Source organism: Agelaius phoeniceus, chromosome 5 (assembly GCF_051311805.1).
Source record: "Agelaius phoeniceus isolate bAgePho1 chromosome 5, bAgePho1.hap1, whole genome shotgun sequence".
Classification (NCBI taxonomy): domain Eukaryota; kingdom Metazoa; phylum Chordata; class Aves; order Passeriformes; family Icteridae; genus Agelaius; species Agelaius phoeniceus.
In genome coordinates this window covers 41,694,130-41,710,946 of record NC_135269.1, presented here as the reverse complement: position 1 = coordinate 41,710,946, position 16,817 = coordinate 41,694,130, and the positions used below count along the sequence as shown (strand labels likewise).

The following is a 16,817-nucleotide window of genomic DNA, read 5'->3' as shown; positions in this document are numbered from 1 at the left end:
AGGAGCTGTCAGCCTCTTTAGCCTGCAGGGATGCGACAACAGATCTTGGAATTGTACCAGTAGCTCCTTTCTTGACAATTGTCTCTAAGCAGGCTCTTGATGTGCTTGGTTTTTATAGGTTGCCATAACAGAGTTGCTGCAGGATGATGTTCACATTATTCTTTTTTAAATTTATTGTCACTTTCCGAGATGGATTTTTCTGTCAGCAAAACCCACTTTCCCCTTTGCTAGCTGCATGAAGGATATAATTGATAACTGATGAGAATTATGCCTCTGCCAAGGAGTTTACATTGGCAGAATGATGTGAAGGTGGAACTATTACCCCTCATGGTGCCCTGTTTCATTTAATATATAGAAAGGAAAGTTCACAATTATGGTTCTGGAACAGTGCATAAAGTCAGCTGATAAATACCAACTGGAGATGTGCTTGGAAGCACAGAACCAACCCAGCAATAGAACACAAAAATTAAATTTGTAAACATCTCATTTCACCCAAATAAAGCTCAAATGTAGTTTAAACTCCCTTCCTCCTGTCCCTGTTTAATTTGGTTAACTGCCTGTGAGTGGTTCATATTTTCATTCCAAGTTCCTTCACCCCTACCCTAAAGTTTTCTGTAAATACGGAAAAGAATGCAAAAGATACAAAATAATGCAAGAATTGGGAGAAATCAAAACAATTACTGAAAAAAAAATTGTCGCTTTTATAAATTGAGTGTTAAAGGTGTTGACGTGAACAGCAAGAAATCTTAACTATGAACAACATTTTGATTTCCATTCAGGCGAGTAACTGGTGCCCTTTAGAAGCAGTCATTCATAACACTGGGGGAAATTCTCACTATGCTGAGCATGCAGCAACTGGTGGGATGTTCAAATGTCATGCTTGCTCTGTGAGGGCAGGAAACTATTGAAGAGTAAACATGTTCCAAGGGAAATAGTGTTAAGCAGGGTTTTATGGGTGTGGGAGATTTGTCCTGAGAGCAAGGTTGTTCTTTCCATTTAAGTTATGCCTATGGCTATTAAGAACTCTGAAACATTTTTTACTGTATGGCAGACATGCGTGAACCAAGAAAAGCTAAAAATACTACCTTACTTGAAAAGTCATATGAAAATTTGTATAAACTCTTCCATGCAATCTTAGTTGCCATCTCAGCAAGATGGTTAGAGTGGTAAAGAATTTTCTTGTTATGGTACAGAATGTTATTATGGTATAAGCACTCATGTTTTTATTCCAATGTTTCTTATTTCTCTTCCTCTGAGCATGTTATATATTTATACACATCTTCTATTACTACAGTTTGGTTTTCAAAAACAAATACAGAATAGAGATCTAAAATATTAGAACACGCACACACTGAACACTAAATACAGGTGGATGTTGTTCATGGGTCTATTTTCTGCACTGTTTTCTGGACTTTGTATGCTAATGTCCAATCACAATGTGCTGCATGTGTCTCAAATATTGTGACGTTAAACAACTTCTCACATTTCTGGAAGCTAATCTTCAGCTAATGTAAAATTTTTATTTAATAAAAGTGGATCAAATAATGGAACTTTTTTCTTTTTTTTTTTTTTTTTGCTCAGATGTGCTACTAATTGTTAATACCTTTTACTAGTATTTTCCATTTCTAACAGATATGAGATTACATTGGTTAATTCCCTCTTGTAGACTAAGGAGATTATTGCAGGGGCAAATGAACCCACTTTGAGCCTCATTTCTTATGGTCCCATGAAGGATGAGATTTACCATCATCATGTGGTGATGTAACCATAAAAAATGTCCATTTTTTTTACTGAACATTTTAAGCAATTCTGACATCATGCTTTTATTTATACAGCTGATTATTAACAGTTCTGGAATCTAAAAAGGTCTCCCAATTCACTAAGGAGCTAAGTGAAATTAAGTGCTTGAAAAATAGTATCCACAGATTATGCTGCATACTCCTGTCCTACAATAAAGGGTCATCTTCAAAGTGAGGATTGAGTACCTTGTGATCACTCTACCCTTATCCTTTTTGATAAAGCTGCCTACACAACATGTTCAATGATGATGACTTTGAAATACAAACATTCATCCAAATAGAAATGAGCAAAAGACTGAACAGATTTGTAAGATCCACTGGGGGGAAAAATCCCCATGAAATGGAAACCACTTCCTGATTCAGCACCAAACTAAAAGGAATTAGTCTAATTTGGATTTGTTACTAGCTCTATGATAGGATTTTCTCTGGCCCAGGAAAGGCTTATTGGAACTACATCCAGCACATAGACAGTGAGAAAAATGCTTCTATTGCTTCCTCATAAATTTGTCTAAAAAAAACCATGGCGCTGAGTATCTGCATCCAAACATCCCTCCTGATTCTCACCAGAATCATGTGCAGGAATGCCTTCAGAGCCATCTCAGATTTGCCAGCAATTCATAGAACTGTACGAAGAATAGCTCCATGATGCACAGTGTGGAAGGACTCCTGTTAGTGTGATAGGGATTTTGTGTTGGCTAACCTCACCCATCAGTTCTGTGTTTCTGTTGTCAAAAGCAGTATCCAAAGCAGGAAGAGCTTTCTGGAAGCTCCAGTGTTAATCATATCCAAACACCTTTCAGATGATCTGCACCTGTTCTTAGGCACCAAAGAAGCACCTGCATCACCAAGGATAGCAATTTTTCTTGTGGAGGGGGCTTCATGTAATTTAGTGTACCCAACAGCATATTCACAGTCCCTACAGTAAATCCTAGAAGCAGTACAGACCCAGCATGAATGCAGGCAAGAAAACTCTGGCACTCCTCCCTATGCTGATATCTATGGCACACATGGTGCAATCATTGATTGCAAATGCATATATTTTAATAGAAATAACTTAAAACCTGTAGTATTGATATCAGGTTTTTAAAGAATTGTGGGTTTAAATTTTTTATTGCTGTGGTAAAAGGACTGCTAATCTGCACTTAGTATATCACATCTGATAAATTTTATGGGTTTGACTCTATAAGGGTTGATTTCTTTGTCAAAGAAAGTATTAATTTAAGTGCAAGCATGTATGCCTTCTACTTTTAGGGACATAGAGTGCTATTTAATTGGCTTGTGTATATTGCTTGCTGATTTTTGATAGTTTAATAAAACCCTTTGGCATTGCTGTGGTTTCTCATTTCCTTACAATTAAGCAGAAAACAAGTCCTTAATAAAAATGCAGAACTTTATAAGCCTTAGATTTATATACAATAAAAAAATTCCAGAGCAGTGCAGTCCAACTTGTGATTGCCAACAAGGTACGAAAATCCTTTTTTTAAATTATTAAACAATTCTTAATCTAAAAATAAATAAGAAAAAATAAAATAAAATAAAAAGTTAATTAAAACTAAAGCACCAAACCACAGCCTGTAAATAACATTGTAAAGCATTCTACAGGCAAATTGAATGGCACTAATCTCTATTTTCTTCCCTACACCTACCTTTTCTGTTATGCATGGTAGAGCTGCAGCACAGCTGAACAAGTAGGGAGTATTTGTTCTGTTCTTCCCACAATTACTCCAGCTGTGCATCCCCTAAAATCTCTGAATGTAGCTAGTAAATCCCACATTTGGGTACTTGCTTGTTCCCTACCTGATGGATCGCCAATATCATGTTCCGTGCTTCTCTCAGCTCTTATTTTGAAACTGTGAGGAGCCCAGAGGTGCGGAAAAACCAATGCGTCTGCATTTCATGATGTCATGCAGAGAAAAAGACCATAGCAGAATCTCAGTGTGAAGCAGAAATTAACAGCATTTTGTTGCACATTTCAGCTGCAGCAAACAGCATTGGTGCACAGGTTTTAATCCTGAGCAGCCGGAGGAGAGGAGGTGATTGTGCGGTCTGTGCTGCTCGTGGCCCTGTGCAAGCTGTGTGTGCTTAAGGGTTCAGATACCAGTGCCAATCTCTCACCTGTGTCAGTCTGGTTTGCATTGTGTGTACATCTACATCTCCAAAGTACATGCCCAGCCTTTCTACAGCCTGCACCTGAGATTGAGACCATCAGGGACCGTGTCTGGCAGAGTAGGAGCAGAAACCTTTTGTGTGTTAAAGCCCTCAGGATCCAGCTTCCCCTGTTCTTACTAGAGGCCCAGCTTCAATATGCAAGTTCTTCCAGAGGCCAGTTTTTTTATGTAGACACAAATGTGACACTGTATTAAGGAGAAACCTGGTACAGCTGGGAATACTTTAGCATGAACTTGCTTATAAGAGAAGTTCCCAATGCATGGAAAAGTTATTATGTACTGGCTTGTCTGTGTGTGGTGAGAAATGTTCTTCACTGACAGCAAGGCTGGTCACCTGTCCCTGTAGTGACTGGCTCATAATAAGGAACATGCATGCTGCTGCAATTCAACCCCAGCACCATGCAGCTGCTCACTTACCTCCCCCGTGAACTGGGATGAGAGTCAAAAAAAAAGTGGGTTAAGATAAGAACAGTTAAATACTTGAAACAAATATAGATTATGGTAATGATAATAATGATAATAATTTCAATAATAATATTTTTTTTTAAAAAGAGAGAGGAAAATGAAACCCAAGAGAAATCAGTGGTCCAAAATACAATTGCTCACCATCCACTTGCCAGTGCTCATCCTGGTGATCACCCCTCCCAACCAAATCCCCCCAGTTTGTATACTGGGCTTGATGTTCTGTGGTATGGAATAAACCCTTTGGCCACTTAAGATCAGCTGTCCTGGACACACTCCCTCCCAGCTCTGCACTGGCAGAGCATGGAGCATTGAAAAGTCCTTGACTTAGAAACTACTTATACACAAGCAAAATAGCAGTGCATTTTCCACATTATTCTAATACTAAATACAAAACACAGCACTGTACCAGCTACTAAGAAGAAAATTAACTCTATCCCAGGACAGATGTGAACAGATGTCCTTCAAATTCTGGTATCATCAGGTCTCCTTCCCTTCCTCACAGAAGAAAAAGCAGCAGAGTTTAGATTTGTTAAAACTGCAAAGCATTCGTGAGTCAGTGAAGGATTTACTGAAACAAAAATATTATTCCTCTCTTAAAAAAAAATTTAAAACCCAAAACAAAACACAAAAAAAATAATAAAATGCATAGAGAACTCAGCATAGAGGCAGATCTCGGGCTGGATTTCAAAAAAAACGGGCTTGTACATTACTGTATTGTTGATAGAAGTACCGCATCGCATGGCACTGCAACTCCCCCATCCTGTAGCCTGGACCACAAACCCCACTACACCTACTCCAGTTCAAATCTCTGAGAAGTGAGGCAGCTCATGCTTCTGGGCAGATTTTTGCTCCTGCTCATACCAGCTCATTGTGAGCTGGCTCAGACATCTCTTCAGTCTGCCATGTGGATGCCCCACAGTGCCACAGATCTGATAATGGTGCACATTACACTCTGCACCATTACACTCCTCAGATCAGACACTTAGGCATTCACACAGCATTTTTTGTTGTAACTGTGAATGAAGCATGTTGAAATTCTAAGCAAGCACCATTCTACAAGCACCGATATTTCAACCAGACCCATTTGTGCACTTACTGGTTGATCCACAGCCCACTAGAGACAATGGGAAGACTGCCATTAACTTCACATCAGGCTCATAAAAAATGAGGCAGATAACTTCCATTAATGTTAATGAGAGTCATGTTTATAAATCACCTAACCGCTGACGGAAAAAGAAACCATCTTCTGTTCTGCTTTTTACACAGCTCCCACAGTCTGTGATGCTCATCCTCCACCATTAGCTTTGTGAAGACAAAAGGTTTCTCAACAGCCACATCTTTCTGATGATTTTGCTTTCTGTCAACACGAGTCAAGCTTCATGTAGACAGAATACATCTAATCATAAAGTCATGAAACAATTACATTTTAACATTGTAATGGACGGATTTTTATTATTACTACTATTTTTTTCTAGTTACTTCTATTGTATAAATATGTATGTAAAAATTTTTAAACAAAAATTAATTTTATCCTTTTAAAATAGGAGGTAATAATATGGAACAGCATTTATCTCATTAACATTTAAATTTAAGAGTTTTAATAGCAATCCAGAAGCTGCATTTTTCATATACATTTCAACAGTGGGTGGTTGAGATACCAGCATCAGATATTAGGATTCTAGAAAGAATTGCAATTGAATTTTTAGTTTTCAACACTAGACTGCAGCTGCTTTGCTCCACCAGGTTTAGTCTTTCTTTGGCTGATTATCCTTAACTCCTTAATGGGGCACATTAATTACAGCTTCTCAGTGGTTCCATTCCTTCAGGTCCTCATGTCTAGAAATGTTGCCAGTCAAATAGCAAAGTGCAAGCTTTCCATCATTCTAATAGTTAAATAATGGCAAGGCTATGCAATTGAAACAGCATGAAAGGTCACCTTGACAATATTCTGACTGGTTAAAAGTAGCTTAAGGCATCACATTTCTTTATTGTGAATGAGTTGACTGAGTTTATTACTGTTCATGATATTTGAATCGTTTACAATTTTGAAATAAAGTAAGAAATACCATTTCATGATTGCTGCAAATTATCAGATACATCAAATTCAAAGACTATTTATAAAGCATTTATTACTATATTGATCAACAAAAAAGTGAGGAGATGCAGGAGTATGAACCAATGACATAATTTTTGGAACAGCTCACATAGAGAGTCAGTATGAAATGCAAACCTCAGCAGAAGTCCATAAGAAGATTTAGTCATCAGCAAAGTTCCCAGAAAGCTCTATTTTCAGGATGCAAGGTGCATAGGCATGGAACAGAGACCTCACACTGGGGTTTTGAGAAAAAAGTTTTGTGCCAAATGACATTCACAAACTGCCTTTGGTATGAATTTTACGGCAGGAATAAGACCAGGACTGAATTTCACATATTTCTCTCTTGGAGATTGGACCAGAACCAAAATTCCCACAATTATATAACAATGTGATATCTGGTGAAACAGTAAAAGAAACCTAAATTTTCTGTCATCTTTATTTTGTTCTTACCCAAGCCCTTGGAGTTTCACGTGCCCTTTAATGTAGGTCTTCAAATTAACTGCAGCTTAGTTTTCTGAACTATTTATCTAGAAAGTTAAGATTAGATTTAACTGGAGAATAACTTCACTAAAGACAGTGGAGTTAACCCAGGCATAAACAGCCTTGAACTTGCTTTTGTGCTTCCTTTCAGAACTGCTAATTGCAGAAATCGATTAGTTTAAGGTCCTCATGTTACATGCTTTAACAAAAGGTGAGGTAAGATCTAAGCTATATGGACTTGAGCAATAAACACATCATTAACTGAAGTACAGTGAGCACTTCTGCTGCCAGTCTTCTGGTATGTCTGTATTTCCTTCCAAGGACATAAAAATGTGGAACATACTTGCTACTTTCCTTAGCCATTAGGAGCATTAGGTAAAGCCCAGGATTTAAAATGTGCTGGATACTTGATTGCATACATCAATACTTAAGGAATCATCTTTCAAGTTGCTATTAATCTTTTATATCGATATTACTACTGCCCCAATTTCTTATAATCAAATTTGAATCAAAGCAGAGGGCTGGATATTCTGAATGATGGAACACAATCTTACACAGAGGAGCTATAACTTTCTTCACTAATCAAGGTCTATTTGCCTGAAATTAATTAAATCAGTACGTCTTCAATGCTCTTTCACTACTTCATCATCTAGTTTCTCATGCACATACTGAGAGAATGGAAAAACCACAAAATGCTGATGAAAGACTTTACCACCCAATGACCATTTTTCTCCAGTGATTAAAAAAGTCAGTAATAGATGACACTATTTTAAAAGGTGCCACCAGCAGCTGACAGAGAGACTAATACATATATAGCACAAATTATTAAATCATAATAGGATAAATATATAAGAAACTGCAAAATATATCTTTTAAGTGTGATGTTCAGACTGGTGCAAAATAAAAAATTTTACATTTTCACCTAATAATTAACATTTTTCCTGTAGCTGTCAGGAAAAAAAATCCACACATAGAGAACAATCAAGGTTGTCAGTATTAAGACAAAGCATTTATGGTAATGCACATTTTGCTTCCTGCTGAGGCTTGTCAGAGTAACTATTTTCCTCTGAAGGGTTCAGGCACTTGCCAACAGTGTACTGTGTGACTCTGGTTTAGAAGAACAGTATAATAACACAGTCCATTTCCAGCAGCAAAGGAGAAGATGTGGATCTGAACTTCTGTCTCTCATAACATGACAAATCTTGGCTTTAGGAAGGCATATTGGCCAGCAAATACACACACAACTCTACTGCAGATACTATTTAAAAAGCTATGTTCTGTCTTCTTTTAAAGAGGCAGTGACCTAAATGGACATCCTATGGACATATCAAACATTTTTAAGGTCTATAGAGCCACACTATAGAGCCAGAGATGCCCTACAGTTTCCCTGTGTCCTTCTCTATTGATTTGGGTATAACATTTGATTCAGCTCCATGTAATGAGAGACACTCTGTCAGAATTGTTCCTTTAGGAGCTGGGCAGATGTGTTTCTCTGGAAGCACTTTCTACACTTTCTCTTGGTGATAGGCCATATTTTACCAGCCACTGCAGCAAGGTCACAGACATCAGTCTGTCCATCCCCACTGTCGGACAGATAGCTCCTGCTAGTGCCCACCTCTACTACTGGGAGGGACACTTTATGGTACCCACAGTGCTCCCTATTGAAACCTGTTTCATGGTCAGTCTTGTGTAAAACATAACAGAAAATAAATTACCTTAAAACAAGAAAGCGTCCTAAGTGTAATGAAAAAAGGCATCACAAACATCTGTGTATAATACTTTGAATAAATGTATGATTAACTTATTTTTTGCTGCATTTAACTGTTGTAGAGGATAAATAATTATCTAATAGTGGTCATTAAAACATCTCTGCCCTGGATACAATCACCATCCATTAGTCAGCTGAGATGGATGAAAGAAATATTAATATTTTTTTTGTGAAACAGAAACATGTTATTCATCATTCACTGAAATCACAACCCATAGCCAAAGGACTGATCCTGCCAACAGATTTGTATGGGTGTAACTTCTGGTCATCCTATTAGTAAAAAGATCTTAATTGTAGTTTAGGTAAATATTTGGAAAAATGTAGGAAATACAGAGTTGACTTCAAATTAGCAGCAAAATTAGCATTGTTAGCTGTAAAGCCAGGTTTCAACCCACCATCTAGAAGTGGATTTGAATGTACTAACAGCTCCATAAATGTCAGTTTCCTTATGAAGTGGAAAGAAAGAGTTCGAACTTTCTCTGCTAAGTTTGCCTGTGCACAGAGGTCTTTTATAATATAAATTTAAATACACAATCTGTTTTATAATGTTTTCCATCAACTCTCTTCTCCATATGTTCTCCCACTAGGAATCTAATGAGTTCTACATATGAGGGATGACAAGGGAATATGCCTGAGAAATAATTCCAGCAATTATGGCATATGGAGGCATTGTTTTTGAGTCACTTTTGCCATGAACATTCCGCAGAGCATCTGGGACCAAATTATGTCTACCTGCCCATGGACATTAGCAAAATCATCATCTTCCATTTGTAAATTCTGCTGAGGTAATCTGACATACAGAGAGGACCATTTCATCAGCTTTATGATCAGGGAGCGTATTGAAACACAATCCATTTATAGTTAGAAAAAACTGCTTCTCTTTAGAAAGAATAGTTCAAACTGGAAGCTAAGATAAAATTATAGAAACACATCATCTCTCTCTCTTCTCTCCTGTCTTCAGTTCCAGGCCACTATTTATTAAAAAAACTTTTCTCATCATTACCAGAGTTTTGAAAGAACTGACTGGATTGCAGGACATGAGAAAATGACCAACAAAAAATAAAAGTAATACAAAGATGCACAAACCCTAAATCAGTAATAGTAGGGATTGTATTCTCTGTGCCCAAATATGACAAGGCATCAATAATTAATCATAAGGAGGAAAGAGACTATAAAAAAAAACTACTTTATATGGAGAAATATTGACTAAAGTAGTGTGCATTTTGCAAGTTCTGATTTAAATACTAAGACATAAGGCTGCAGTACAGTTTTCTAGCACAGTTTCTGTGATGTTTGTTATGGCAGTAAGAAGAAAAGGGTTAAAGAGATTCAACCACTATGCTTATATGGAGTAAACTTGCAACTTTACATATTCCTCACACTCAAGAAAAATGTCTCGACAATGTGAGTAACAAAAGTATTTCTACGTGTTGTTTTCCCAGCTGCGCAGTTGAAGCAGTGAAAGGCATAAATCCCAAACTGCAGTGTCCTTAGGTTACCCCAGTGTTTTAGCAGAAAAAAAGAATTTCCCTGATGTTATAAAGGATCTAAACCAAACTTTACATTTCACAGTTATGAACATAAATATAATTTGAAGAGCTGATATAGAAGTTCTACTGTTAGGGTTACATATATGCAATAGTATTTCTATTACACAAACTATTTATTTCATTTAGTTGGGCAGTAAACTGGTTTTCAGAACTGAAATCCAGATATATTTCAAGTCTTTCAGTCATAGCTAATATTGATGTGATTAGGGACATTTAATCAAGAGAATCTGTTACCGAGGAATAACTGGATTTCACTTCCAGTTGCTACCTGTATACTTGCAAGGAAAGAGTGAAAATAGAGAGTAGTTTCTTTAACAATTGACCTGAATGGAGAGAGAGATATGAACTTTAATGAATATGTGAACTTTAATGAATTTGCTCGATCAGAATTTTCTAAACAAAATGCTAATCATCTGCATCTGACAGCCTTATACAAACCACACTGAAATTACCCAGTTGCCCAGTCATTTCTGTCATCTGACTGTGGAGTCAGGAGAAATCCCAGAGACAGGAGTCAGATCTTTCCTACAACCCAGAGAACAGGTCTAAGGTTCTACTGTCACCCCCACAGCCACAGGTTCAGGATGCTGACTGTGTCCCTGTGCTCACATGCTGGATCCACTTCCCCAGACCCTATATCTCTGGTGGTGAAACCATACTTCAATTGTTTGACTCTCCCAGCATCCTATTCACAGCAGTCTGATAAAGAACTGTCACTCCCTTACACAAGAGTTTCCAGTGTCACCATCAGTGGCCCTCCTGCCAGATGGTCTTAAATTAGTTTTGGATAATGAGACATTGACAATACTTGTAATCTCAACTGTTAAGGAAAGTTGTGGGAAATTCAACCTTTTCATGTACTACCTCTTCTGTAGTACAGATGAATACAGAATGTACAAAAAACCCAGCCATATTTTTGCTAAAATATTTGCAATGACTGACTGTGAAGTAGTGTCCAAAAGTTAAATAAGCTCTTACAGAAACAAGACCAAAGATGTAATCTGGAAACATTCACTCGTTCTGTGAAAGAATAAACAAAAACGTTTTTCAGGATACAAACTTTGTTATAAAGACAAAGTGATTAGGAAATTCTTATTTTTCAATTTAAGACCACTAAATTCATGAGAAATCATTTAATGGCATCACATTATTCAGGTGTGACAGGTTTGATTCAGAGTTATATAACTTTTGGCAAAAAACCCCTAGAAATTAGGGCAACAGTTCTCTTGTAAATCAAAACTGTGCTCCTTTTCTTTGCCAATAGATTGGTTAACAACAGATGTGTAAAATCTGAGGCATGAAGGAGGAGGCAGTAAATCAACAGAAAAGGATGCCAATCACATATTTCTCTTTTGTTGTTACTAACTTTCATGCATTATCTAGAAATTATAAAAGCCAGCTGTACAATTATAATGAGCAAAAAAGATCCCTGCATATATTTTTATGAAAACTAACAAATTTAAATACTTTATATCAGATTATTTACTTTCAAAATAAATGCATTTGATGCACTCCTAAAGCATATAGACTCTTAACAAAACAGAACTGCATTTGTTTGGTGAAGTACTGAAATGCTACACCAGTAACATTTTTAGGCAGAGCTGAAGGAGCCAAGATCTAAAAGATACAGGATAAATACAGGAATTGAAAATATATAGCACAATAGGTGTATTTATAGGTAGTAACAGTGTTATCTGCAGCAGTGCTGTTTCAAAAGGTTAACATTTTTTATGACCAATAAACCACATACAACCAAGATCTAGACTTGAATGTTTTTTAAGCCTTATTTTAGATTTGATCCGATATGATTTTTTTTTCATTAAGATTCATATCAGGACTTCCTTTTGTGCTTTGCTGAACTGATCCAATACATCTAACTGTGAGAGGTATCACAAAGCAGTGATTTTTCTTCCTCTCTCAATGCACTGCCCCTTGGAACTGCAGAACTTCATATTCTGCAGTTCAGCATTCTTGATGATTACTTAATTCAAAGAGTAACATGGATCTGATCCTAATGCCTGATCATTTTTGCAATCAGATGAAACAATCTAGAAAACATTATATAAATGAATAAATTATTAATTGAAGCAATTAATATTCTTACATGAATGCACATAGCTGAGCCTGTCACCTGTACTCCATTTTTAAAGGAGCATTAAACCTGCACTATGGACACCTGAACTGTGGCTCCTAGCTTGCACAAGCTAGGTGCACAAGCAGATCTGAGTAACTGGCTTTCTTTTTTCTTTTCTTTTAAACAGTTCCACAAATTAACCTGAAATATTACTTTTTCAGGATTGTCTACCATGTCTTGGTGCTACTTAAATCATCTAAATGATAATTTTTCAGGATTCATATTTTGTGAAGAAAAAAAAATTTATTCAATCTGAACTGAAAACAACAGTACACCCACCAGAATTTCCCATAGGTATCAGTTCCTTTCAAAAAAAAAGACATTTCAAAGTGGTAGGAAATATAAAGTTAATAAAACCTTTGAGATTCTTATTCACCAAAAAATTATTTTGTTCCGTGAGTAAACAGATCTCCAATGCACACATCCATACAGGGAACTCTATTTTATATTACAATTTTATTCACTTGCTATGAATAGTCACAACATTAATCTACTGCAGAGAATCTATTCAGTATATTTGAAAATCCATTTATTTTCATTTATTGGTATGCATGTGTTACACTTGTATATAATACAGTATTTTCAGCGCTGTTTAAGAACAAGGAAACAAAGAAAACAAGTATTGAGTAGCATGATGTAGATTTTCGACCAAATAGAGGTCATATTTAGATTTTACAAAACAGCACATTTACACTTTGCACTGTCCCAGACAACCTCTTTAAGATGTTCCTTCCATCCTGAACCTCTTAGCACAAATCCATATAATACTAATCCATCCTAAAATACCAAGAGACTTAGTTTCTGCTACAATCGGTTTATTCTAATTAAATTTTAATCAGAAAATAAGATCTTTTTCTATCAACATATTTCTTATTATTTCCCAGCAAAATGATAGAATATACTTCTCAGTTTTATTCCCAACAGTCATTTATTGTATTTAAGCTCTCCTGTGCAATAATACAGCAGAGGTAATGAAATGGTTTTGGAACAGCAGGGGCTACAGTGACAGGCAGAGCTCACCAGGGTGTTCATCCATCACAGAACTTAATATATAACTAAACTAGCCATGTCAATGCCTTGTAATGATTAAACCATTTCCTTCTATTCCTTTTTTTTCCTTTTATTTTCTTTTTATTTGGGTTTTTTTCTATTTTTTGGGGGTTCTTTGCTGTGTTTGATAACCACAGACATAAACAAGCTTACTTCTATGTATTTTTGACTACCATTAGGTGTGTGTGGCTTTCATTTCAAGTCACCAAAGCATACAGTCAGAACTCCCTCTAGTCAGTGTGTTATGCAGTGTCACTAAAAGGAATTGCCAAATTTCTTTTGTATCAACATTACAGATAGTCCAATATACATTAAATGGAGTATAAAATTATACATTCTGTAATAACTTAGAAAAAAGCTCAAAGATGCTTAAGGCCTTCAAATATTGAGGATTTTTTTTTTCATGTAACAACACATTTCAAAGTTCAATAATTTCTAACAAAACAGATCTGAATTGGATGACTGTATGCAAGCAAAATACCCATGAAGTGTAAAACTGGGAGAGCACTAGGACTTTTTTCTTTTATGTCAAACAGCCTGAGCAGACATCTACATAAGCATCCATCAGTATTTAGGTTCAAGCAAGAGATTTTATTTTTTAATAAAAAGACAAAAATTCTGAATGATTACCATCCAATATCATAACTGCAAAACTCATTTACATCCCTGCCTGTCTTTGTAAAAAAGGGATGAAATAGTGTAATTGACTTCTTACCATCAATTTAAATGAATTAAAGGTTAGGAAAGTAAAGTACATATTGGGAACACCCATTTCCTTCAAACTAAATCGAAATGCATATATTAAAGATATAAAATGCCTTATGATGGAAGTGGTAATTGAGTTTTGACCACTACTTTCTTTAACTGTTAAGCTGCAGTAGTTGGTTAGCCTTAGGGAAACATGTCAACCTGACTATACATTCTAATATGACTGATGTATTCAGATAAATATTACTTGTCAACAATAATTATTAACAATGGATATATAATTCCATTCCTATAACAAAGCAACTTCAAGATGTTGAAATATGTACCTTTGAGAGCTGCAAGATTAGAACACAAATAAAAATGTCTAAAACTGCGCCATGCTTGAGGACAATTTCTGCAACAGAAATTTAATTAAAGCAGTGTGCAGTCCCACCAGCAATCTGAACAGCGGACCAAGGATCATTTCAGAGTGAAGGATTCAATACATTTCAGAGTTTGTCTTCAAGATGAAAAGCCACTGTTCTGCAATGGAGAACCCAAAAGTTTGCTGCTTTTCTGCACCTTTAGAATATTAGTTCATGATTACAGCTGCAAATTCCTCAGTAAGTGTAATTCTACAAGTGTACACAGTTCAATCAGTTGAAATATTTGTGACACAGAAGTTCAAAATAACTTTCCAGTAGTTTTGATCTCAAGGCTGTTGCTGATTGCAAGCCAGGTTCTCATTGAAACAATTGATTCTGAAGGATACACCCCAGCAGTATAAAATTTCACTTCAAGGATTGCCTCGATGAATGAAATTCCTATGTGTTGTATTTAATGTTATCAGCCTTGAGACTGGCTTGAGTTGTCTTTAGCTATCGGGTTACCTGTAAAGAAAAAGAAAATGAGAAAATCAGAAATTGGGCATAGTGAATCTGTTTCTGAAGTACTGGGAAATTAGACTGTAGTGCAAGATCTCTGTCCAGAAAACCTCTTTCTATTGTTTTTAAATAAGGGAATAAAACCCAATTATATTAAATGGCATTGCTCCCCAACTAAATTGTGTTTTTCAGTGTTTAGTGAAAATAGGATTCAACAAGGAAAAATTGAACTGTGACCATGCTTTAAAATATAATAAAACCATGAATTGCCAACCCACATGTTGGCATTTATGTTTTCTGTGATTCTTTTTTTGTTGTTGTTAAAAATTCTGTATGTAACTATGCTTTTTAAATGTTTGCTATTGAGTATACAGTGACTGATACTGGAGCTGTATTCTTCCATTCTTTGCATGCATTTTTACAAAGCAATCATAACATCAGAAAATCATTTAGGTTGGAAAAGGCAATGTCCTTTTAAAGGCTTAATGTATATAATCACCTAGTGGAGAAACAGGAAAAAATCATGCAGAAATTAAGTAGAGATAGAGATCCTGTTATTCACAAAGTAAAAAATTACAGAGGATTTAATTTAGAGTGGTTTCACCCAGCCGAACATGAAACAAGAAGGAAATAGAAGGACCACATATAAAGAGTGGGGACAAAGCATTTCACAATAATTGGACTTTCCCTCTAACTGATTTGGATTTTAAACTTTAAAAGAAAAAATTTGTCATATCAAAGAAACATAACTTTGAGGAATATTTCTGCTGTGTCAGTGGATACGATTAATCACGTAATCTTTTAATATAAAACTGTGTCGGGGGAAACATTCCAAGGCTTGAGGAACAACTCATTGGAATGGTCACAACACTTTATGACATCAAGGGACATACGCTTTTCATTTTGATCACAGAGAGAAGGGTCATGCTCCTTAATGATGAAACATTCTTTTGCCCTCAGCAAAACTGTTTGCATACAGCTCTTGTCAGCTCTGCAGAGCATAACCGTACAACAAACAGAATATTAAACAGACTGTTCAAGGAGTTCATTACTTCAGTTTGCCTTCTCCACAGAGTTGTTTCTAGGAACTGCACTTGAGGCAATAATAAAATTGTGCTTCGTGATTTTTATGATACACAGGCTTATTTATTACACTGCTTTTATTTTGCTTTGGTCTTGCTGTTGGAAATAGCCTCATGTGATCCCCTCTAAAATGGAAGATTGCCTGAAAAAATAATAAAGAATTAATTTAACAGTCAGGCAACATATTTCTGTGCCCTGCACCAAAGCTCAAAAGGTTGATGCACCATCTTATTGTATTTATTTTTTTGCTTTATTGTAGCAAGCTGGAATTCTGCTCATAGAACCAGGTGCCACTGAGCTACACAATGTAAAATACACATCTTCTGATACTATCCGCAGGTGGAATTTTACTGGCTTCATTTGTGATACATATCTCTATATCTATATCTATCTCTACCTATCTGTGTATCCAGTAAATAGCCACTAAGGCAAATAAGACACAGGAGCATCTCATATGAGGAAAGGCTGAGAGCACTGGAACTCTTCAACTTGAAAAAGAGAAGGCTCAGGGGGAAACGCATCAATGTGTACAAATGTGTGAAGAAAGGGGGGCAAGAAAATGGAGCCAGAAAGTGGTGCCCAGCAGCAGGACAAGAAACTGAGAACAAGCCAACACAGAGAGCTTCCTCTCAGAAAAAAGTTTTTACTGTGAGG

The 16,817-nt window shown here is 36.2% G+C and overlaps 1 protein-coding gene across 4 annotated transcripts in view; it reads right to left on the bottom strand.

Annotated features, from left to right (window-relative positions):
* Positions 1-12,896: 12,896 nt before the first annotated feature.
* Positions 12,897-16,817, bottom strand: part of TAFA2 (TAFA chemokine like family member 2) — a 182,954-nt gene continuing 179,033 nt past the window's right edge. For all 4 annotated transcript variants that reach the window (XR_013182420.1, XR_013182421.1, XR_008534124.2 and 1 more), the window contains one exon: positions 12,897-15,086. Coding sequence is in view for 1 of the 4 variants with exons in the window: in XM_054631529.2 (XP_054487504.1) it covers positions 15,075-15,086 (12 nt within the window). In the remaining 3 variants the exon portion in view is untranslated. The remainder of the gene's footprint in view (positions 15,087-16,817) is intronic.